We start from the raw sequence: 25,547 nt of genomic DNA, 5'->3' as shown, positions 1-25,547 counted from the left end.
TAAACTGTGGAAAAGTAAAAATGTATTCAGAGTGTTTACTTTTCTTGTAGATTTAGTCCCACATGTATTACCCGACCCCTTTATTTCAAAGTGGAAAAAGAGGACAAGCTGCACCATTATGGCTTCTTTCCTCATGCACAAATGACAACTGGCCAGGAGAAAATCCAGACAAAGAATATTTGATATGTAGCAACCAAATTACCAGTCATAATTTGCTAAGTACTTTTATCTGATAATCATACCAATATTCCAAATAGCTCTGACACTCTTATGTGATAATGCCCCGCAAACTGGATCTTGGAGATTCCACAAAATCTCAGATAATCAACACCTCTGTCACTGTAAACCAGGAGCGAGTGAAACAATAGTCCACATGCTTCTTTACTATCAGTTCTAAGATTCGTAATATACATTTATCACATCTTCATTAGCTCAATATCTAGGCAATACTGCCACTTTTTAATCTCAATTACCTTTTACCTGACCAGAGATATATTCTTAAGTCTTACCTGACCAGAGATGTATTCTTAGGAACAGTTTGACTTGCCTTACATTTAGTAATAAATCTGTTATTGTTCACACATTTAGTAAACAATCTGTTAATGCTGCTTATCTGTTTCTAGCTATATTTACATTTTTTTTCCACTGAAGCCTCAGAGTTAATAGTCTCAGTGTTCAAAGTGGTTTATCTTTAATAAGAAAGCTACACGTGTGCTAGCTGTGCTCTATTTATCATTTTAGTCCATTTTGTTTAATTATCTTTTAATTATCTTTTATTTCTATGTTTTATGCTTTGTAAGGCTAGTCAATGACCAAAATAAAGTACTTTGATTTTGGCATTCAGAGCTCTTGTTGAGTGCTTTTAGGCTAGCAGTTTGCAAGATGGGGAAGAAGAGAATAGTCTTTTAGGGGATAGTTGAGGATTTTCTGATAGACTTCCCCATCATTGGCTTTGTAAGAACCTCTTTAAGCCACTTCCATCTTCCACTAGGTTCTTCATGAAACTCACATCTTGTGTAGCACCTGGGCAATTGTAACCCCACTGGTCAAATCTTCCATCTTGGTACATGGTGATGGAACATGGAAAGTTTGCATCTGGAAAAAATAAATCAACTTGGTAAGCACAGACAAAAAGCAATGTCCTCTATTTGGAAAAGGGGTAGTTTATTCTGAAACAGAAACCATAGTTTTGAACCATACAATATCTAAAAATGACCCAGCATGATTCTATCAGGCATGGTGATAGTGTTGACTACAGAAAAGATTTTATCACTTTCTTGTAATTCTCATTTTAAGGAGATACAAGGAGATACAAAGTGTAAGAACTCTGCTATTACACAGAATGTTATTTTTGCCCAACTAAAATTGTATGCAGCAACCTTTCCCCATCTGGACATTTTCCAGATGTGTACGCTTCAGTGCCAAGAATCTCAGCCACAGGGCTGCTGCTGAGAATTCTGGAAGTTGATGTCCACACAGCAAAGGTATTCTGGTTGGAGAAAACTGCTACGCAGAAATAGATGTGCTCAAGATCTGCTTAAGACCAATATAAAATATTTACACTTTCTCAAATCACTTACCAGAACTTAAAATCTACGCCTATAGATAAATGGGCATCAAGACAACAGTGTCCCACATGCAATGAGCAAAATGCAAGTATTCTCACATGCCAGCATGCCATTCTTATTTACTGTGAATTACCAAGTAGAAATAGTACAGCTGTCACATTCACAGCCAGGCCATTTTCAGCTATGATGAGAAAACAGTCTCAGTACCCTCTTCCTCTGAAGGGAAGAAGATACCTTCAAACCTACAACATGATTTATACTTAGGATATCTTGGGCATGCCAAGAGAGAGACTGAAAAGTAGTTCCTTTTGGTTTGTTAATGCTGTACATCAACCCAGGAAGTGATCTTGAATTTCTGCTGCAGTATATGCACAATACCCCCAGCAAGTTATCTCACAACTTCCTGAAATGCTTCCAATATGCTTAAGCAAAACTGTAAATTCTTACAATGAATAAAAGACTGCATGGACAAATAAGCAGTCTCCCTTATTTGCAATAATTGAATTCATGGACTTTTCTGGTATAAATATTAACAGCCATTTTTTCTATCCTCCCTGACAACAAATAACAAACAAATCTGCTGGATTATCAAATCACAAATATTATCTATGGAGAGACTTCTCTTCCTGGGTTGCAAGGTAGGATCTTCTTAAAGTTTGGTTCCTAACTAGTAGTCTTGCAAACAAATATCTAAATGGCAACCTCTTTAATTGTACTCATTCTTATAAGTGACTAATAGTGTAGTTTTCACACATTTCAAGTTAGAGAGAATTCTCAGTCATGGGGGAAAAACAACTTAGGAAATTCTTTTATTAATTAGAACCAAAGAAATGGTTGATAATGTTCAGTTCCTACATGTTGTCCAACTGTGATTCCATTAGCAAACATGCATAACGTTCAGGGATGATAAACACTGTGGTCCAGTGGTATGTGGGGACTAAAGAATAGAAACCCTTTTACTCATGAAGTTAATAAGCCTGATGTCAGAGGCTTAGATTTATTTATTTATTCCTCATATTTATATAGCTGCACATGTCACAGTATGTGACTCTGGGCTGTGTACAATAAAAATAAACCATAAGACAAACATTTAAAACTCCATAATAAATACTATTACAATCTGCCTATATGCTGTATCAGGCCTTTGAAATAGACAAAATAGATAAAAAAATTTCCTTAAAAATGTGTAATACAGCAATCTGTTTCACTTACCTGAACCTATGGTATAGCGTCAAATAGAGCAAGTTACAAAAAGCAAAAACTTTTCATTTTGGCCATGAATTCAGTAACTTGTAGGGAAAATTCAAATATATACTTCGCATTTGCACGAATAATGATGATCTGTCTACAGAATTGTATTTGAGAGAATTTTAAACCTTCTAAAATTTACAAATGCTAAGTTGTTATTTTAGGGTTTTTTAGAATGCCTAGATGCTGGAGAAATTGTGACTGGTGATGGAGGATTTGTCATTGCTCTTGAAAAGAGAGGTTATGTAAAAGCTGGACCTTGGACTCCTGAAGCTACAGTAGAACACCCAGAAGCAGGTAAAGTTTGTTTATCAAATCAAATATTGTGAGTTGGATAGTTATCCAGTTGTAGAATAAACACATTGCTCCAAACCAGTTAAAATTAGTTATTATTGCGGCTTCTAATTTCATTTCCTAAGGAGTTAACCCATTCAGCTTAATTTCTTTCAGTGACTCAGTCATAATTAGGTAGATATTGTTGTGCATATTTTGTGTGTACTATTGAAAATAGTTCTGTCAATCCCATACTCTGTATTTACTCTTCTGATTTATACCTATATTTTGTGATTATGGTTTAAACAAAAGAATGACTTTATTGTTAAATGTGCAGTCTTCCAGATTTGTATGTTTTCCCAGTTTCGAAACTACTTTAACAATAGGTTAAATATCATCTTGTTTAAACTAGTCTATAGCAGTGTTTTTTAAACTTTTTGCTCTCAGGACCCCTTCCCACTTTTAAAAATTTTGGAGGATCCCAAAAGAGCTTTTGTTTGTATGGGTTATATTTATCAATATTTATTGTATTAAAAATTAAAATCAATAAGACTTACACGGCATTATATGGTGTAATGTCTCAACAAAGGCGTCTTTCATTGAAACACTACACTCTATATTATCCTGTAGGTCTTACAATTTAAGACTTTGACATGGACTCATCTCCATGCGTGAAAGGCTCCCCTTAAGCTTAGGAGCAGGATAACTAGATTTGTCAGATGAAACCAAACTAGTATATACTGTTGAGAGCTCTGGGTGAATCTGGCTAGTAATGGAACAGGATACGGACCACCACTTTTTCTTTCACTACCACTTCCACCCTTCTCTTACAAAGTGAACAAGATGGCTGGTTCTCATTGTAAATATATGTTGGTGACCATTCCACTCTCAATGTGGCAGAAGTACTAGTCATTCTACAACCAAGTTCTTTCCTGAATATCTAGGTTTCGTATATAAAATATTATTTCTTATTAGCAGGAAGCTTTCAACAGCTTTTGATCTGCTAGATTTTTATAGAAGATGGACTCTGTTCCTTTAATAAATGTGCAAAAATGGTATTTGGCAAATGCAGCCTCTTGTTTCTCATTGCTGCAGTGGAACTAAAAGCTGCCCTTCCTTATCACACAGCTGTCAATCCAAATCTAGCAACAAGTAACCGTAATATTTTCTTTCTCAGGATAAGCGTAACAGCTGGCATTTTAGACAATGATGCAAAATAAGCTAAAGGGAAGGGTATCTGCAGAAGATGACTAAGGTTTGCAACTACTGCTTATTAAAGATAAAAAAGGTAACAGAGCAGTCATGCTCTAGGCGGCCATTCTTAAAATGCTGATTCAGGAGTTGCTCAGCCAGCAAAACTGAATCTTGAAATTGTATGTCTACAACCTACTTAAGCATGAAATGTGACAATACAGATTTTAAGATAAAATAGTATTTTAAATTTTCTCACAGTTGGCTCCAATTGTATAAGAAACAGTATTCTTCTGGAAATGGGAATATAATCTACTAGATGTGTTAAACAGCATTCCATTTTGTTTCCAAAATGCTATTTCTTATTAAATCAAGGTATCTGAATAAATAGTGAAAAAAAGAGTATTAAGTAAGGCTGCTCTCAATTAAAAAGGCTGTAATACATGTCAGAAGTAGAAAGCAGCTTAACTGACTTTTAGTACAGGCAGTCCTCACTTAATGACCATTCGTTCAGCGACCATTCAAAGTTACAATGGCGCTGAACGAATTATATTTACGACTAGTCCTTGAAATTATGGGCATTGCAGTGCTCCCGCAGTCACACAATCAAAATTTGGGTTCTTAGCAGCTTGCCTGCATTTATGACCACAGGGTATGCTTCAACTCCTTCCACCCACCTATCTCCCCCTCACCTCTGCCCTTGTGGCAGCCCTGTCCTGCCCTCCACTGCTCCTGCCACCCTTGGGAAGGCCTCGCATGGTCAGCAGCTGCCTCACGAAGGGCCAGGCTGGATGCACCTCATCAGCAGTGGGAAGAAGAAGATGGTGAAGATCAGCGGGGGGCGAAGAGTGCAGGGCAGCCAAAAGGGCAGAGGTGTGGGGCGGGGGGGGGGAGATAGGCAGACGGGGGAGTTGAAGTGAAGGCGAGTGCACCAGGGCAGGAGATGTGTGAGGTCCTGGCCTAACAACTGCAACCAGGACTATCGCTAAGTGGTGTCGTCATGAGATGTTTCACCTAATGACCACTTTGCTTAGCAACAGAAATTCCAGTCCCAATTAGGGTTGTTAAGCGAGGATTACCTGTATGGAGCTAATGGGCAGCAGATAGAGTAATCCAATCTGACACCCTAATAAATGACTACTTCATATTACTCCTTAAGGGCCAGAAATCAAATCAAGTTCTTAAATAAAGACATTTTATTTGTTTATGCACTCATTTATATATTACCCCATTTCAAATTCTTTTCAAGTGTCTGGGTGGTTTCTAAAGATGAACACCATAAAATCGAAATCAATTTTAAAAAACCAATAAAACCAGTGAAACCGATTAAAGCAGAAAATCAGGTGCCCAGTGTTACTACTAAAATCCACATTGATGAAAAACTACAAACAACAGTTACAGATTAAAAACCTGCCTAAACAAAACGATCATTTTACAGAAGATGGATAACAAGGGGGCCAGGAGAACCTCCAGGCGTGTGATGCTCCACAGTGTCGGAGCCACAGAGAAGGAATGCCTTTGGGATCATGATCGCCTCACCACACAGATGGGCTTTTTCTCTTGCTATCTGCTGGCAAGGAGCCTAGTGATCACCTAGTGGAGTCTAATAAAAAGTATACTTTGTTGCATCTATCTCCAATTTCTTTGGTTTCTGATATAAGGGAGTGGATTTCTCACAACAGTTAGGATCCTAAGCAGTTCCTCCCTTCCTGCACATAGGGGCATTTCAGAAGACAGTTCCTAAGATACTCTGCTGCTGCACCATAGAGGGTTTTACAGGTTAAAAGGGGCACCTTTACTTGGTCTCGGAAATGTAATGGTAAACATTGTAGCAACCAAAGTATGGTATTATGTGGCAATAGTAGTTCACCTACTAACGATCAGACTGATATATTTTGTACCAATTTTAATTTCTGAATTGTCTTCAAAGGTGGCCCCAGATATGGTGGCCCCAATTTAAACATGTGGTGATAATAGCACAAATCATTGTCACTAGAACATCAGTCCAGGAAGGGCTGTAACTGGCACAACAGTCTAAGATGGGCAAAGGTTCTCTTGGCCATGGCCTCCAGCTACTCTTCTAGCAGCAGCCATGAGTACCAGAGAATTCTCCCCCTCCCAATCAATACATATCATTTGGAAACTGCAGGCAAATATATTTGTAGTAGGATTTTCAGTTGTACTAGCTTCCCCCCAGGTACCTCCAAGTGCACTGAATAATACTGCCCTGTGTTGCTCATTTGACAACTACAAGAGTTAAAGTCCATAATATTACAATAGAACTACACAAGATAAAGCCTGATGAGAGAAAGACAGTACACAGAGTAAGAAAGCAACCAAAGAACAAAGCAATCTAAGGAATCTGGCTTTAGACATGGAAGCACCAGTGAGTAACCCAGTTTGAAACTAGACCAGTCCAGAAGCTCTCAGGCTTCTTAATGAGTTGCTTGGTGGGATTCCATTGAGCATGTGAAATTGCTCAATCAAAATTTGGCTATATTGGACACAGTAAAGCTAAGGAATTGTCAGCCCTTCAAGGTAGATCAGACAAGGAAAGTACTATTTTCATGTAGGTCAGTACTATTTTTATTGTAAAGTTGTAGTAACAGAATATTGCAAGTCTGAATGTGCTTCCCCCCTCCCTCCATCTTCTTGTGAACTAGGAAGGGGCTTGTCTGAAATGTTTACTCATTTAACATTCTTGCCTGGGACTCAGGCCCCTTTTATCTGACCACTGCCTTGGTAGTGGCTCTTTCTCCTGTCCCTCAAGGCCATTCCCTCTGTTCTTTACAGGAGTTAACAAAGGATTATTAGTTTGTTGTCTCGTCATTTAGTGTAATTTATTTGCTCGTCCTCAATCCTTTAGAACTTAGTATCTTACTTAAAGGGGTGTGTGTGTTCTCTATATAAACTCCTGATCATTGACAAATGCTACATCTCCAGCAATCACAAGATGCCTGTTTCTGGCCATTCAGAAGCCACAAAACATAGCAGAGGTGGTTACTTCAATGGGTGACAAAAGGAAGACTGATTGACTACAGGTGAGATATAAATTTAATGGTGGAGAATGTGGGCAACAATTCCACTACCAGTTGCATATCTGGAGGGCACAAGGTTGAGAACATACAGAGTGAAAATAGTTCTTAAAAAGTATGGAGTTTTAATTTAAAATATAGTGATTTGTAACTTATCTCACCACTGAAATGGGTATGTTGAAAGAAACAGATTGATACTTGTTGGGGTTTTGTCCTTGTATATTTCTGTATTTTATGTTTTAATTTTAATGCAATTGTGGATAGTTAAATTATTTAAATTTAAATACTTCTACTGTAAAAATATTCACCATTTCATTATAACTATTGCTTGACTCTAGAGCATTAAAAAAACAAAAAAAAACAAAAAAAAGTCTTCCCTCACAAACTAGTTAAGTTATGAAAAAATCATATTTCTAATCATATAAACTTGCCTCTGGGATGGCTGGCCTAACAGTACCGTAAGGCTAATCTCAGTTTTTAAAAAAAGCGTTCTTAAAACAATCACTTGGTTGAGATGGGCGGCTATAGAAATTGAAATAAATAAATAAATTGCATTTGACCAATGATCCAGTCTGTTCTCTTGATAGACAACAGTTCTGTATGTATTTCATCACCATATTCTGCTTGGTATAAGAAAAAGTCTTGAAACAGTGTACAATTATAAACAAAATAAAACATTAAAATTTTGTAATGCAGAAATCAAACAATATAAGGAACTGTAAAATCTTAGTGAACATTTAGAACAAAAAAAAAATATTGTAACCCTCTGCGAATCTAAATTAAATAATACATTCAAGCCAAAACAAGCCTGAGGGAAAGGACAAATTTTAATAGGAATACAAAGCACACCATAGTTGGAGCATGTCTGAATACATGGGGACAGTGTAGTCCCTGAGCATCATTCTAGAGAAAGCCTGTTACTTACACCTGTTAGTACCAGATGACAGTCTGCAGGTCATAGTACAGCCAACAAGGCTTCCTCCAGTGATCTCAGATATCAGCCAGCTCTATAACAGGACAGTGATCCACCTGGTAACCTGACCCCATCACATATTATTTAAGGCTTTATATGTTAGCCTCAGTAGGTGGCAGTATCTGGCCAATCTTTTCTGGGCTCATAGCTAAGGAATGCCAGGGCCTCAGGCCAGTTAAAACACACACCCTGAAAAGGAAGCAATGGCAAAGCACTTCCGTATTGCTAAGAGAAATACACAGGTGTCTGTGTAGTCACCAGCTCAACTCCATCAGGAGATCTGACCTTGAATATTTAAACAGCTTTAAGTAGATTTCTTTTGTATTATACCGTGCTGTATACATCGTTTAGCGGCGCGTATATTATTACACTGGTGGCTTTCAATAGACTGTTGCTATCAGTCGTGCTCACAAAAATGCAGGTGGGACAAGATTCTTCGTGTGGGAGAGAAAAGTAAGAATCCTGAAGGAGCCAGAAACTCAGTTTAAAAAGGAGAGAAGGAGAAAGAGAAAAACCACCAACCATACAACGAGGAAAAGTGACTATAAATGTCACGCTGAGCCAAGCAAAGGCTACAAAAAAAGCGCGATCGATGCTTATATGCAGACTTATAGCGTCCAGAGACCTTCAAGAGGTGTTTGGTGTTGAGAAGTCAACAGCGAGACTGAGACTTTCGCGGCAGGAGGTCTATGTACCCTTCTGCACGCTCAAGCCAGCATTCCTCTGTCCTCACGCACGCTCGGAGGTCTCCAAATCAGGTGGATTTAGGAAGCCCGCCCGAAACGGATTTTTTCCCTCTCCTTATTTATGAGCGGAGCAGGCCAGGAGCTGCGAGCCTGGCGCGGACAAGTACCGCAGATGCAAGGGTGCAAGCAGCAGGCGCCTTCAGAATGGAAGGGTTAGGATGGCCACGGGAACCCTCTTCTCCCGGGATAGTTCCAGGGGTAAAGGCTGGGTGCGGAGTAGCCCTGGGAAGAGGGCACCTGTTGAAACACTTGCGGCGGCGGCGGCGGCGGCGGCGGCTCAGGGGCTGGAGGAAGGCGTCGCGCGAGCGAGCTCTGCGGGAGATGGCACGAGACTGCGGCGAAAGCGCGTGCCTAGGAGCCCACCTCCTCCCGCGCCCCATCGGCGGCTTACCCAAGTGAGAAGTGCCCCGCATCGCTCGCCCGGGCCCATCTCGCCCATGACGCCGCCGCCGCCGCAGGAGCGGTCTTCGAAGAGCCACGCCTCCTAGAACGGCCCTCGCGCCCCGGCGACGTCAGCAGTGTACAATTAGGGCGGGGGAACTGAAAAAAAATTCCTCTGGAGACGCTCTAGGAAGTTAAGCTTGATTACTCCATTTGGCGAAGAAGGAAGCACTCAGGGGCGGGGTTTGGCTCGGCGTCTTTTTTAACCGTAAGAGGGCGGATACTCCTATGGGAGATATAGGTTTCAGGGTGGCCAGTTTTAACACAGATGCGCTCTATACATGCCCAGAGGCATATTTCATCGCTTTCTCATGTAAGTTCCCCTAGTATAGAAAACCATTTCCTAGGGTTTGTTTGGATTTCTATTTCCTGGCCGTTCAGCCTCCTCATCTTCAACAGATAACCCAAGCGCTCTGCACCAATAATGTTAGCAATAAACCGGTTCTCCCGGGATATGTTAAACTGCCGAGGAATTAAATCTGTCGAAAGGGCGCGCCTTGGAGAAGCAGGAGTTGGATAGTCTCAGGTAGGAGAGTCCCCACTAGGGGGTAGCAGCATGCCTCGCTTTTGAGTTACTATAAGAGGAAATTTGATTTTGACGTGAGCGATGAGTCTAAGGAATGACTTCCATAGCCCAGTCAGCGTTTAATTTGATACAGGCAAATAAATAGAATGGCTGCTTATTCCATAGTTTAATTGCTGAGTTTCAACTATTAACAAGCTGGAAGAGAGAGAAAAATAACACAAAAAGGTGGCCTATCACATTTTCCTGAAGACTGCAGGGACCATGCTATGCCATGATGTAATTTGTCAGTTTGGGCTTAGCTGAATCTCCACTTGTGCCTAAAGATGGCACAATCATTTATCGACTATAGCAATTTTGTCTCTTGTTCACACATTACATTCATTTCACCCCCAACCCATGAGGGAGAGCCTTAAGAAGTAGTTAGCTACCCTGATACTATTACCCTTATGCTGAAACCATCAAGGACAGCCTCGGCAAGTGTAAAAACTGTTAGGCTTTGTTACCCATTACTGTACTGGGAAGTCATGGATTGGCAGCAACTGGGAACGAAGAAGGAAAACAGGCAATGAGGAGACAACAACCACCCTATGAGGTGAGTTGGGCTGGGAGAGAGTGACTTGCCCAAAGTCACCCAGCCAGCTTTCATGCCTAAGGCAGGCCTAAAACTTAGAGTCTCCTGGTTTCTAGGCCAGCACCTTAACCACTACACCAAACTGGCTCTCAAACTGGTATAGAACTGATATGTCTAGACACCTAAAAATCCTATAGATCAAGTAATGACAAGCTTGCCAGATATCAACCTTCAATCATTTTAGGTTACTGTTAACTTTGGGGCTTTTAAAAGAACATGCTTAGATAAGAGAAGCCCATAGTCTTGGGTGAGTAATATATTTATGATATGTATATAGAATCTTTCCTCTATCACCATTCCTAAGATGGTTCCAACCAGATGTTTTGGGACTGCAGCTCCTGGAATGACTGACCAATTCCTGGTATCTCTGAGAATTCTGGGGGTTGTGGTCCCAATACATCTGGTTGGCACCAAGTTAGAGAAGGATCTCAAGGTATGCAAAATGTGTTTTAGTCTCAAAAGACTGTTATATAGGTAAAGCTGAGGGATAGTTTTGCCCAGAATGACCCATCATGTTTCAGAACAGTGATTAGAACCCATATTTTATGCCTTCAACCCCAACACACTCTGTTGTGCCACACTGACTACTTAGCAGCCTTTGGCAAATATATATGTCACCAGGAGGGCAGTATGTTTTATTTTCTCATGTCCTCCTCTCCTTGTAACTACTGAGATGGAAAACAAACTCCATGTGGGAAAGTTCCCAGCTGGGTTATTTTGGCTACCTTAGGTGGAAACGTGTTATCGGCCTCTGTGACTCAGGAGCAACTCAGACACTGTCTGCTCCCAGCTTCCCTTCCTGGGACTGTCTAGTATTAACCCATATATTAGTTTTTCAAGTTTGTTTCAAATGATGTGTACATAAAAAAAAATAGTATGTTCTTTTTGTGCTTCTACTGGTTAGGGGGTCATCTTCTGTCCTGACCATGACTACTACCCCTATTATTTCATCTCTGTTCTGAAGTTATGCTTAACAGCTGTTTATTGTACTTATTTATTATATTTTTAATCTTTCCAATAAGTTAAATACTTCAGAGCAGCCTTCCCTAACCTGGTTACCCTCCTGATATGTTGGGATTAGAAATCCCATAATTCCCAGATAGCATAACGAATTGCCTTTGGCTAGGTTGGCTGAGAATTATGGAAACTGCAGTATAAGTTCATCTGGAAGGCAACCTGGTTAAGGAAGGATGGCTTAGGATTACAGCACAGAGGATTCCTGACTGAATTCCCATTAACATTAGGTGGCCTTACTAGTTAGCGCTCTTTTAGCCTTCCATCTGCAATACATAATGTATATGTGAAGCACTCTGAACAATCAAGAAAAGAACAATAAATTATCAGGTTGCTATCTCTTCATAGCAACACTTGATCTGATTCTTGACTTCCCTTCCTTGACATCCCATCAGCTTTGATGACAACTTTAATTCTCAGTTGGATTGTTACCTGACCAATATGGTTTTCAAGGGTCAGCCTTTAAAAGCTGGCCCTTTTTAATATGGCATCTTTTAAAGCTGGTGATCTATCATCTTTCTTTTGCCTAACTATGCTGAATATATTGCTATTCAGACTACACTTTTCACCCTTTAGGACTTTTTGTTGACAGGGAAATCTGCCCTGAAACAAGGAGGAGATAAGAGTGTTTAAAATGGGGCTTTCTGGCAGGGTCTTCCCATACAGAGGAGTGAAACTGAATGGCAATTCAGTTGCAAGGCAGTCTATTCAGCCTTGGAAATAATACTAGAATGATAGTATTCTATAAGATTTGTGTTATGATCCCTCCTGTCACTTGGTGGTAGGTGATTTGTGGCATAGAAAGAAACAGCTTCAGTAAAGATTCCATATTGGATTCTTAGAAGTGATTCTTATTGCAAGTAGCCAGATTAATGGGAATTTACACACTGGTATGAAATACTATTACTGTTCCCTCCTCAAACACTCTTGCTCATGCTCAGACAAAACGGTGATACACATTTCAGCTAAAACTTCTTCATGGACCATGTAAATGCTCATGCTTTATAACAGTTCCAAGTATGCAGGTTTTATATCACACTCTGCAAGAGTACACTTTTCCACATATGCTGTCCAATTAAAATGCATTCTACATCAGTTGCTTGAGATATGCTTCTGCTCTCCACAAATTTATACAATGTAAGCAAATCATACAACATTTGATTCAGTCCAACAAATACCTCATATGGATTGTTCATCACCCTCTCTCACATGATCTTGTATATCTTGCACACACCCACTTACCCTCTGCACAATGTATCCTATCACAAACTCTATACCACATATATGCAACCTCTTGTTGCATGTACACACCCTGTCTCTGGCGTGCGGTTGTTGGGCAGCTGTTCTGCTCTAAGCACGTCCTAGTTGGAGAAGCCGCCCACAGTTAAAAACAGATGATTTCACAGAAAAGCAAACAGAGGAGGCAAAGGAAGGATATTTAGGAATGGGAATCAGAGGTCAAGAAAAGAGTATTTTGTTGCTGGCTTTCTCTATTTTGGGGTAAATGTGGAATGGGGGGAGACAGTAACACTAGGAATTAGGGAGCAAATATATTTAGTTACACAATATAGTCTACTTACCACCAGTGTCTAAAATGAAGTGTACTACCCAGTCCAGCAGTATGGGGACAACACCCAGGTCTGAAGCAGGACATGACTAATTCCAGGAAGAGCAACCAGGGAATTTTAGGGATCAGGGAACAGAAATAGTATGGTGGCATTGGGTCAGAATTCTCTGGTTTGCTCCCCATCTTCTGTCAAACACGTTTAATTATACAAACAGGGAAGGTGATTCTAGGGTTATGAGATTTGGAAAAACAGGATTCCATATTCCTATATGCTACATGAGGAAGTTGAGATGAGTGCTCATTCTAAGTAAATATCTACCTTTTCCCAAAGTCTCCATAATCCTAATAGACTCTAAGGAAACTGGAGTCTGTTCTGCTCACATCCACTTAGTGGAAGCACTGGCCATCCCTCTATGCTTTATGATGGTATTCCAGTATTTGGCAAAGCTGTAAACAGGCAGGTAAAGAAGCCAACACCCCAAATGCTGTGGCCAAATTGTTCCTACCTAGTCATTAACTCCCAGTTTGTTAATTACCTTTAATAGCTGGTAATTACAGCTTGGGCTAGGGAGGAACCAGCCAGGTGCCAGTGTCCAGAAGATCAGAGAACTCCAAAGCATATTTATGGGCAGGAGAGTGTGTAGCAGTTAAGAAGGAGGATGGACGTCAACAGTGAAGAAGTAAATCTGATGTAAAGCGGAAGTGGGAGCCACATTATTGAATCCCTTTGTGGGGCCCACTTTGATGCACCCAACTGAATGAATATAAACTTCTGCTTCTGTCCCTTACTGGGATTTCCCAACTGTCAATAAGGGACAGGCAAGTTCTGTGGGGCTGCCCCAAAAGATCAGAACAGGTAATTACAGAAATACTCCTTTAATATGCATTTTGCATGTCTGATCCATTTGATATCCCAGGGGTAGGTTGAGAATGACACATCCTGAAGAGGGTCTTTCCCTTGAACAGTTATGATTCCTTCAACCAGTCATGCAAGATCTAGGCATACACTTAGGATGACTTCCTGGGATAAGTGTATGTTGGGGGGGGGCGGGAAAGATGGCTAGCTAATTTGCTACTTCCTTTGAGCCAAAAGTTCTGATATTCAGCCTCATCAATTGGAGAAGCATTTTTGTGAACATAGTTACAGGGAGAGACAGCCTGTTATGCTTCAGACTGTAGAAAAGATATGTGTAAACTGGATGGATTGATTTGCACATGATCTCCCTCCCTTCTAGACCAACAGCTGTTTTCCCTAGGGACTTCTTTCCCACCCTTCCAGTGGCCACTTCAGAGCAGCCATGGCTCTGACCCCAGCTAGCACCGTGAGCTTTTCCCGGCAGGCAAGTGGCTGAGCCCTTGGCCCTGCTGGGAAGGGAAGTCTGCTCTCTATGACTCACACACTGGGCGAGGCAACCCCCCCTGCTTTCAAGACCGCAGCCACCACAAGGCTCAAGTCCAGATAACAGCAAGGAGAGAGATGCAACACAGCATGCAAGCACTCGTACACACACACACATACACACAGACTAGCTCGACTGAATAGATTTATCTTTACATTAGGGAAATTTGTCGTGGAACACACATGTGCAGTGCAGGCAGTGAGTTTTTCATAAACACGCATGCTACATTTTTATCGAATCCTATAAGTGTGTGTTCTTTGTACAGGCAGTGTGGTGATAAATTTGAATGCATATATGGCCTGTATTTGTTACAGATTGTGAGTATGGTAAACACCAGTCCCCCAGGATGATGCTCTCCAGATGTTTTGGATCACAACTTCCATAATCTGACAGGCAGAGAGGTTGAGAAAGGCAGAATATATTGTGTGTTACTTCATCATTAATTCTCCTGTAATGTGACAAATGATAGCTGAGTTCACATACCCGCATACATACCCAGGTTACTGTTAGCGCTAAATTACCGCAACTCTGTGCTGTATGCTTGGATTCCAGTGTTGTTGGTGGAAGTCTTTTGGCCACATATTTATGTATATATTTTTACCCTGAGGAACTTACTTTATATGTAGATTTTATTTCTTGTAGGGCACTACGTCACACATGTTCTATGCCTTCTGTCTTTTGGGAAGTGGTTTGTGTGCATGTATATCTATGGCAGCTGTGCAGCCAGATGTTTGTGCACCTTAACTACGGGTAAAGGCAGGTAGTGAACCCAGTGACCTTGTTTACTTCACCCTCTGCTGTGGAGTACAAAGGGAAGCAGTCAAGACTTGCAATGGGAGGAGTTCAAGGAAAACAGCCTGGTAGCACATATCCCCGTTCCCATGACAGCAAGAAGACTGTGAATTGGGACATATCCCCACACCCATTATGGCGCAAGTTTCGCTTCTGTCGCACGTCATTGCCATGGTAGCAGCTGCTTCCTGTATTGTCTGACAGATCCCAAGGCCTCAACAATGAACTTCCTGTCAGAGAAGGGAAAGCACATCCTAGCTGGGGATGGAAAAAGAATAGGCAGAGTTGGCTGCTGGGGCATGGGACCTGAGGCCTTCCTACTTGCAGGGCATTGGGTTCAGCAGCTCTCTAGGTCACATGTCAGACCAAAGCAGCACAATATCCACCTAACCAACATAACCACTGGGCTAGTGCTCTTCTGATAATAGCACATACGCCGTGATTTGGCCTGATTTCCAGTCTAATAGCCTCAGCCTAAGATTCTGTGCTGGTCTGGATAGCTCCTTATCTGGCCAGATCCCTTCTGCCTTACAGATTGTCTCTCTCTGCAGGAGGCAGGCTTGATGCCAGTGTGGGGCTTGATATCTGAGAACACCCCCAGCTTCCCTCCCTTTTCTGGGCTTGGTCTAGCGCAGCTGCTGGGAAAAGGAGTGGAGTAGAGCTGACGCAGGGATGGGGTGTGGGGAGAAGCTCCCAGGCTTTGGAGTGCCGCCCAAATTAAATTAACCCTTCCCTGGGCATCCGTACAGGATGTGTCAATCTATGGGGGAGGCAGCACATCCTTCCAGTGCTGTGGGCAAATGATAGTGATTCATACAGGATCGAGACACCCTCCTATCTATCAGGATCCCCAGCTGTATGTCTTCACTGTGTAGAACAGGAAAATAGCCATGGGGGAAACAGAGCAGGAGACTGGGTCAAAGACAAGCCATTTGAAACCGTGAAGCCAAACTTGTTATTGGAACACTACATGTGCTCTCAAAGTAGCGAAGACCTCACACATCCCCTATTCTCACTTATCAGGCATGGTATAAATTAGTTGCAGATTGCTCAGAACATTAAGAAGAATGTTAGCCTGGTGTCTTCCAAAGTTCTACAGTATATTAAGAACTGATACATAAATGCTTTTTTAAAATTATCTTGTGAAAAGGCTTCTGAAACAGATAAAAAAAATTAATGTCAGTTCCTGTCCTTGAACTTACCATCTGAAAGATGTGATAAAAAGAAAAGGATTGGGGTGGAAGGAGTTAAAACAGAGGACGAGGATAGAAACCAGTTCAAGAAGGTCCAAAACATATTGGTCTCTTAGCAGAATTGTGGGAGGGATTCTGTTTCTTTTCTCCCCTTTGCTTAGTAATGGCTGTGGCCAGATTACAATACTGGAGCAGAGAGTCATGTGATGTGAAATACAGGTATGTATTTTTCTGTGTGCCTTATTTATAAAAATATGATAAGCCCTTGGGTTAAAATAGTTAAATGTTCCCTTCTGTAAGCAGGGGGGTGGGGGTGGGGGTGGGGGTGGGGGTGGGGGTGGCTTATACAGTGGGTCAGGATCCCCTGGAGGGAGGGTCACAACTTTGGAGAAAATGTGATCAGGCTTGCTCAGTCAACTAAAACTCCCAAAATTCTCCACACTTTTCTGTATTCATTTATTATATACTAGCATATTCATGGTTACCACTGCATGTACAATATTGGAGAACCTCAGGCAATGCTGTTACATGCATACGTTTTGCTTTTCATATTCATGTCAAGCACACTCATGCAGACACATGTAAGATATAAAACAGTCTTCACAGAAAGTACTACTGAGCATGAATGTAGATTTTCCAGACAGATTGTGGGGTGGTTCTGGGGCGGGGGGGGGGGAGGGAAACTTCCCACTGAGTTGATCCACCTCATACGCCCTATCTGGCTCAGCATGTCTTTCCCTGCCGGGCCCCTCCTCCACCCTTTGCAGCTGTATAGCCTCCAGCTTGGAGCCATGTAGATTTTGCAAGCTAAGCAAGGTCAGATCAGGGGAAAATGTGGAAGTGACAGCCCTAAGGAAAGAGTAGGGTGCTGCAAGGGTACTCCCTGTAGCATCAGAGCCTCTTCCATCCTGTCATTCCAGTGTCAGGAGGTGCTGTGATTTTAGAGGTAATGAGGCTGGTTAAGAGCAGACTCAGGAGAAGACTACTACTGCTATTACTACTACTATCATCATCATCATCATCATCATCATCTCCCCTAGCCCACTAATCTGATCATACAATGCTGGGCTCCAGTAGGAGGTGCTTGCTTCTGACAACACTAACATGTAGCCATTTGCAATGATTCAGTTTGAATAATTCCAGCCACCTCCTTAATTTCCATTCCTAAATTGCCCTACAGGGCTGTGGCAATTAAACAGCAAGCTTTTTCTCCATCCCATAGACAGCTGCATCTTCATGCAGGTGTTTCTTATATTAACAGCTGCTTGCACTGTACAAAGAACTGTATACAGCTCTTTGAGCAAGGAACAATCATTTAATTCAATAAAGCTTTTTAGTATGTTTTACAGCAGACAGCATGGGAGATACTCTGCTTTTTAGTTCTTGCTTATACACATTACTATAGATTCCAATCTGAGTTCAATCAGAATTGCCTGGAAATACTTTGTTTTCCAATCTTAGTTAACCCCTGGCCTCTGTTTTCTTCTCCTTAAAGATTATTGCCAGTCCTAGACTGGGTTCACACATCATGCTAAACCATAGTTTGCTTAATTGTATTGAATAAATTGCAAGTGGCTGAGTTCACAAAATATGCTAAGCTATAAGCAATTATTTGTAAATTACCATAGCTCTGTTTGCACAAGCTAGTAACTTGGTTAAAGAATGTTCAGAACATATTTAATCGCATAATGAATTATAACCATGGTTTGAGGCATACTGTTACGAACTTAGCAGGAAACAGTGGGTGTTTATCCAAACTTTGGATGGTCCTGTGATTTTTAAACCTTGTTTAAAAACAACAGGGAACTGGAATATTGTAAAGGAGCATTCCATGCTCAGGTTTTGGGGTTGGTATATTATGTGAATACAGGCATAATGGGAGCTGTGGTTGTTTTTTTGATTCTAAAACAGGCAAAAGAAATACAGTCACTTAACTCACAAGATGACAGATGTCTTTGTTGGGCAGATTCTTACTGTTGTTCATTATGCTCCTCTTTGAAATGATGGGCCTTCTCTCATACAAATTGATAAAGTCTGTATATTGTACTGTACCTATAAAAAAGCTTTTCTAAAAATTAGTTTTTATACTCTGTATCAATAGCAAATGCACAGCAGCTAAAATACTCATTCAGCTTTAACATGTCTCTCTCCTAGTTTCTATGTTATACTAATATCTACATCTGTACACAAATGGAACTGTGTGAATCCAGGCTGAATCAGAAAAAGATTTGGCATCTTATAATGATTTGGGATTAGGAATAGGGCTGTGAGGACCCTTGGTTGCTTACTGAAATTGGGATTTGATGCCCAAAGCAGGCAAGACTAAGAGAATGTTAATGTATGGGATCAACATAAACTTCAGAGGAAGAAGTTCTAGGCTTCTTTTGGAATTACGTTGTCAGTCATTTAGGCCAGTTCATTTAAATAAATTGACTGCCTTTAGCATGGGGTGGACAATCTTTTGGCAACCAAAAGCTGCCTTTAATAATTGGGAAGAGATAAGGGTCACAAAGTGGGTGGGGCCATATCACACATGTAGCCAAGGTCCAGTTTTGCAGGGGTTGTTTTTCATTTTCTTAACTGGGCTGAACTTATTTTGGGGCTTTTCATCTTTCCTACCTCAAAATGGTAGGTAATTGTGCTTTCTGTTTTCAGTGATCAGCTCTCATACTCAGAGGTGATTTCCATGGGTTGCAAAAAGGGGAGCCATGAGCCATATGTACTCCTAGAGTCACTGGTTACCCATCCTTGCTTTAGCAGTATTACTCCAGAGTAAATTAACTGTGCACTGCAACTTTGGGCTTCCCAGTCAACATGTTTTCTTTTGCTCTATGCCTGACAAACTAGGCCAAAGCTAAGCTAATGAGGGCATGTTTTCCAGCTTGCTCTCTCCCAGTCACAGGCTGCATTTTAATAAAGGCTAAATCCTGGAGCAGCCACAAACAGTATACCACAATCACAGCTTGAGGTGATAACTCCACAGGCAGAGATCACTGCTGCAGTCAAAGGAAAGGAAAAATTACAACATATATGGGAATATGTTATAATATCAATATAGATTCCGTTCCTAAGCTTTTGTTTTTTTAAGTTTAAATCTTTATTTGATCAGCATTTGGATTTATGTTTTTAGAATGTGAACTGTTAATTTTAAGAATGGTGGCATTTTTACACCATTTTTTATTTTTATAAATTGTTCAAAAAGTAAAGATTATCCAATCAGAATAAGATCCAACCTGTGCTCTACTGAGAATCACAAGGGATTTAGTCAAATATTTCAGTTTGGGAGTAAAGAACATCTGTGTGGTTTTGGAACACTGTAGGACCTCTCTCCCCCATTTCCCTTTGTATGCATGCACATCTGTGTAACATAATCAGAAAGTAAGTGTGCTTTGCTACTCCACAACACATACTGGTTCCCTGATATGCCCTCCCCATTTATGAGTCAAGCTGGTCTGAATGTCCTTTGCCTTTAGTACTAAATTTACAGTTCAGGCATACAGATTGATGTATAGGAATGAGAATGCACACACATCCCCTAAGGTTCCTCCCTGGAAATTACAGGTTTCTGCCACACAAGTTTAACCCAAGGCCATGTGGGCTTTTAGGTGTAAAAGCACTCTGCACGTGCACAGAGGATTCGGAAAAAGGTTCCAGGGGTTAAGTGCTGCTTCCGAAGAGACTCGTTGTAGCCGGTGGTAGATAAATGATAAAACAAGGCTGCTCCATCTCGTTTCAAATGATTGCGCCACGTAGGCTGGGAGTTGCAAGACGCGTTTAATGGATCTAGAGTCTGTCCAGATCATGGCTAGACGGTCGGGGTCGTTTGGGGGGAAATCGATGGACTGGGGGAGCGGACTGTAGAATCTGCTCCGCATTCAGCCCGTGACTCAGCCGAAAGCTAGCCAGGAGCAATGCAGCTGCTGGAGGGAGGCGAGGAAGGGGGAGGAGGAGCGTTCCCTTGGATCCCCCTCCCTCGGGCTGCGCTGCTAGCCCTGAAGAGCCGCCTTTCGAGGGATGCTGGAAACAAGAGCAGTGTTTCCCGCGGTAGCTGCTTGGAAGGGAAAAGATGGGGGGGGGGGTCGGCAAGGGATCGCCCTGGCTATCAAGCGGGTTTGATCGCCGTCCATGCCCCCTCCCGCCGCTGACTCAGCACTTCCTTGCTGCTGACTGGAGCTTCAGGAGAACCCTCCCGTTCCTCCATTGGCCCGTCGGGAGCTGCTCTGTCGGAACTCTTTCTGCCCCCGCAAAAGGGCAGCGAGTTCACTCGCCTTGCGTGCTTCTCGCCCTTCCCTCCCCTCCAGGATGTGAGCATGGCTAAGGGAATGAAGTTAAACTCGCTGGGCCGGTCGATGCCTGCAAGCCCCGGAACCTCATTCCGTAGCGTTGAGCAGGCTGGGCCCGGGAGCCACAGTCTCTTCCCAGTTGGCCGTCCTCGTGCCACCCGGGACGGTTGACAGTGGTAGTTGGTAGGATGGGCAACTGCGGACAACATCCGCTGTGTTTACAGACATGCTTACTCATGGCGAACAATCTTGGTTTACCCGAATATATATTCCTGATTTGCGTGCAAACAAAAAACCAATCGTATGTTAGACAATTATGTGGTGTGCAACCAGCAGTCGGTAGTCAGTATGAATAGAGCCTCCGTGTAACAGGAAGCCCATTTGAATGCTACTGCCTACATCTCAGAAACAGCAGATGTGGGAAATCTTGATGACACCCTTAAAGCTTATATTACCTCTTAAAAACCAGGGATTTTTCACACACGCCAACCTAAATCTAGAAAGCCAATTGATGGAGATCCATAAACTAGAATTCTTATTTTTGTGCAGACTGGAAAGTTGTAATAATTGAACATGCACATAAAATTTAATTGTGTGATCACCAACACTAAGCTTACCCCTTTAAAGGGGTGATGAGGGCAACATCAGTAGTACAAAGTGGGAAAAGATGCTCACTCTACAATGCCCCAAAGAGTCCCAGCCAGTTGTAGCTCTCAGGTTAGTTCCTGGGTGTCACTTAGTTGGATTTAAGGGAGAGAGAACAATATGGGGAGGAATAGGCTTAGATCTGTTATTATAGGGTTGTTTTTTAAAAACATACTCTATAGGATACTCTCTACCAATCTGGAAAACAGTGCATATTACAAAACTGTTTTGTTAATTACCATCTGTTGATTAAGCTACAAATTCTATGGGTTCACACATTGTTCTAATATTTGCTTTTAGTGCCTTTATTGTTTGTTAGATTTATATCTTGTCTTTCATTCAGGAGCTCAAACAGCATCCATAGCATTCCCTCCTCCTGACTTTTCCATGTGAAGTAGATTGGGCTAGATGATCCCAGCAATTGTGATTTGTTAATCATTGTTTATGGATCAGCATATTGTGTGAACTCAGCCAGTGGTGGCTTAGTCAACCCATAGCTAAGGAAAGTATGGCTTACTGCAATGTATGAAACCAGTCTATGACAGGTATCCACAGGGGCTGTCAATTATATCAACATGACAGATGCAACCAGGCAATTGAAAGCCTGCCCCAATGCATGCAGTGCATGTTAAAAGAGTGGGGGCTTTGATTGGGTTTGCTATTTTGAAGTTGTTGACAGCCCTGCAGACATCACTGCTTTGGGACCAAATGTTGCAGAGTGGAAGAACTTTAAAGTAAAAATAAGGGATATTTTCCAAATTTAAGAACGTTTAGAATCTCTAGTATCTAATGGTAAAAGCACTGGCTGTTAGTCTTGATGAATGTATATACTACCTCCTAAATCATAAGCAGCACATGTTAAATACTAATGGCTGAGGAATGACAGTGGATAGAAGCTACTGTCTTCCTGTCCTTCTTGGGAACTTCTGTAAGGCACCTAGTTGGCCAATGTGGGGACTGGTAGCCTGATTTATCAGAACTCCTATTTTGTTCTCATGTTGAGTAGGAGGAGGCTGGCAGTCCTGGGGAAACTGCCTCTGCCTCTGACATGAAACATTTCCTCTCACTCGCAACCACTTCCTGAGTACCAACTCATTCTTTTCAGAAAATACATATTTGCAGGCACATGGCAAGAGAATGGTGGGTTAGTATTGCTGCATATTCCCCCTGGTCTTCTACACGGGAAGACAGAACCCAGAATTATTTTTGCTTCTGCTTTGCTAGACATTCTAGAATCCTTTATCCCTTCTTTCCCTCTCCCTGTCCTAGAAACAGGAGCAAGAAGGTTGGAAGTTTGAATTCTATTCCTGCTTTGCCAGTGGCTCCCTTGACTCCTTGGGAAAATCCCTACCACTCCCTAGCATTTATTCCTCATGTATGCTGCTTGCAACCATTAGTCCTACCCATTACATGTTTAAGGCAGAGAGGCATGACTGATTTTGTCATTAGAATTGGTAGTGAATGAGCAGCAGTACCAACCTAAACTAATATATCTAGTTTTGTTTTGGTATGTAACTAACTTAATAATTGTTAGGAATGAACTTTATTTTGTTTTTAACTGTTATTACTTGCATTGTTACTTGTGCCTGTGTCATTTATTGTGTCAGTTCAAAAATTCAGTAAAAATTACTGTCTTTCTAAAAAACACACCCATTACTATAGCTGAACTGCATACATCTGAAGAACCAGCAGATGGCAGCAAAGGGCTAGAGCTTTCTGAATAGTTCTATCTGCTGCTATCTAGCAGTCCTCTGGATTTCTGCAGCCCAGAAGTGATATTGTGAATGTGGCAGGATTCTAGGCTAAACTTGTTAAGAATTATCAGATCAATGAGACTAGTGCTACTGCTTTTCACTCCAGACAGTCAGTATCTCCCACTTCAAACCACAGGAAAATATTGGCATTGGATTCTCATAGAAAGATGGGGAATGTGCTGAGGGAACCTATTCTTTCTGGTTGTTTGCTTTAACTTATGTATAGTCTAAAAGCTTCCCTGCAGAACTGACCTGACTAAATCCTTCTAGGTTTCCTAAATCTTCTTGGCCTCTCAGTCTGTCCAGTCCTGTGGTTTGTCATGTCTTAACCAGTTTTCTCATACCTTTCCAGTCTCCTATTCTGACTAAAGCACACCTTTTTTTCCTACTTGATTTTCATAATCTGCTCATTTTTTTTTCCTGAATGTCTTTTCCCCAGTATAGCTCTCCCTAGATGTGTTGGTCCTCCCAAAATTGTTAAGTGTTATGACTGGGAATCCTATAAGTTAAACTCCAAAGTATCTGGAGGACACCAGATTGGAAGATAGCTGGAGGCTGACAGGGCATTTTTTAAAGACATTGCTGGCTTTCTTGTATCTTTCTAGCAGAAAATGTGGTTATTCAGAAATATAGCAGTCTTGTTCCATATCAGACATCCTCAACTTCTTCCATTCCTAGCTATTCCTCTCTGGGACCTTTTCTCCAGCAATTATGGCTTCACTGCTTTTCCAAAGATAATTGGCATCTCTCATAGTTATTTACAGTTCTCTAAATGCTGTGTTAGATAGCCTGAGCCACGTTTGTTGGGAAAATAGTAGCATTTCTAAGACATCCAAATTGAGATAACCAGCTTCATGGCCGTGCTTCTGAAGTACACGATTTGGAGAAAAGCTGAAAAGTTTAGACATAAGAACAAGTAGTGTTGCATAGAATTTGCTAAATCCAAGATGGCTTGGATGAAGGTCTTCCATAGGGATTATATGGTGCATCGTAATGGGGAGGTTACAGCCTGATTAGGAATGGACAGTTAGAACTAATAATAGCTTCAGCTTCCTGGACCATGTTAATTTTTATAGCCATCAAGTAGGGGACCATACAGTTCCCTGAATATAGGATTGGAGTGTTACCTAGAGGAACCAAAAATGTTTTCAAAAGAGTTGGGCTCTAGGTCACTCGCAGACCTATTTGTGGAAAAGTTGTTGCTACTCCTTATAATTCTGGCTGGATTCACACCAATTTTTTTTCTCACACATGTTTTACTAAACTATCACTGACTACTTTATGGCTCAGCCTGCTGTATAAACCCTAAATGTTGGTTAATTCAATAAGCTATGGTTAATGTAACCAGGGGTAAGCAAGTTGTACAAACACAGCCACCTTTTGTTTAACCGATTTGCTTGCTTTTGGTTAGGGGTTCTTTATTTCTAAATCTCATGAGAGCTTTGCAATGGAGAGACTGATGTTCACATCAGTCTATCCAAATCTTGACTCCCCTCCCCTGCTTTAACCTGTCTGGCTCAATATATCTGTTACTTAATTTTTGCCTTCTAGCCATCCAAATCTACACCATCTAATTCTAAACTCCCAAGAGGTTCAGATAGAAACCAAAAAGCCAGTCCATTCTGTGCTTTTGATACTTATTTCCTCCCTGCTATTGACTCAGTAGTTTTTGAAAGTACATCAGAGTGCCATCATTTCTACCATACTTATACTAGAAGTTTAATCTTTTGTTATGTCTTGTGTTATCTTCATGAAGAAAGTAGCACTCCTTTCCCCCCCCAAAGGAAAAGAAAAGAGCCAGTCAGGTACACTGGTTAAGGTGCAGGACTAGAAACCAGGAGACCATGAATTCTAGTCCTCTCTTAGATGTGGAAGCCAGCTGGTGACTTTGGGCCAGTCGCTCAAGAGTTTCTAGTCCAGCACCTCCCAGGGTTCTTATGAGGAAAATAGGTAGGAACGTTATGTGCACTGCCTTGAGTAGTACGAAATAAAGGTAGATAACAGCAACAACAGTAATAAATGTCCAATTTCCTTTTCCATGACTGCATCTGCTGCCCCCACAACTCTGTCATCTGTGCTTAGGATTATATGTATAGGAATGAGAAGCTGGTGGACCTTAGCATCCTTAAAAGTTATGGGTGTGGTCAAGTAAGGGAAGAAAAAAGGAAGAGGAAGAAAATAAAATTTAGACCTGGAATTGTTTGTGTGACATGAATCTACTTGCAGTTGCCCTTCCTTGTCTCACAATCGATTACATCCTGTAAATG

General features: G+C 41.4%; 1 protein-coding gene across 2 annotated transcripts in view; it reads right to left on the bottom strand.

Annotated features, from left to right (window-relative positions):
• Nucleotides 1-9,542, bottom strand: part of HOOK2 (hook microtubule tethering protein 2) — a 32,621-nt gene extending 23,079 nt beyond the window's left edge. For both annotated transcript variants that reach the window (XM_063292482.1, XM_063292483.1), the window contains exons 1-2: nt 9,426-9,542; nt 1,010-1,095 (exon numbers count right to left, since the gene is read on the bottom strand). In XM_063292482.1, the coding sequence (XP_063148552.1) occupies nt 1,010-1,095; nt 9,426-9,473 (134 nt within the window). In that variant the 5' untranslated portion in view covers nt 9,474-9,542. The remainder of the gene's footprint in view (nt 1-1,009; nt 1,096-9,425) is intronic.
• Between the last annotated feature and the right edge of the window lie 16,005 nt (nt 9,543-25,547).

This window comes from Candoia aspera, chromosome 2 (genome assembly GCF_035149785.1).
Source record: "Candoia aspera isolate rCanAsp1 chromosome 2, rCanAsp1.hap2, whole genome shotgun sequence".
NCBI classification, from domain to species: domain Eukaryota; kingdom Metazoa; phylum Chordata; class Lepidosauria; order Squamata; family Boidae; genus Candoia; species Candoia aspera.
Note: the sequence above shows the minus strand (reverse complement) of the source record. Positions and strands in the feature narration are given on the sequence as shown.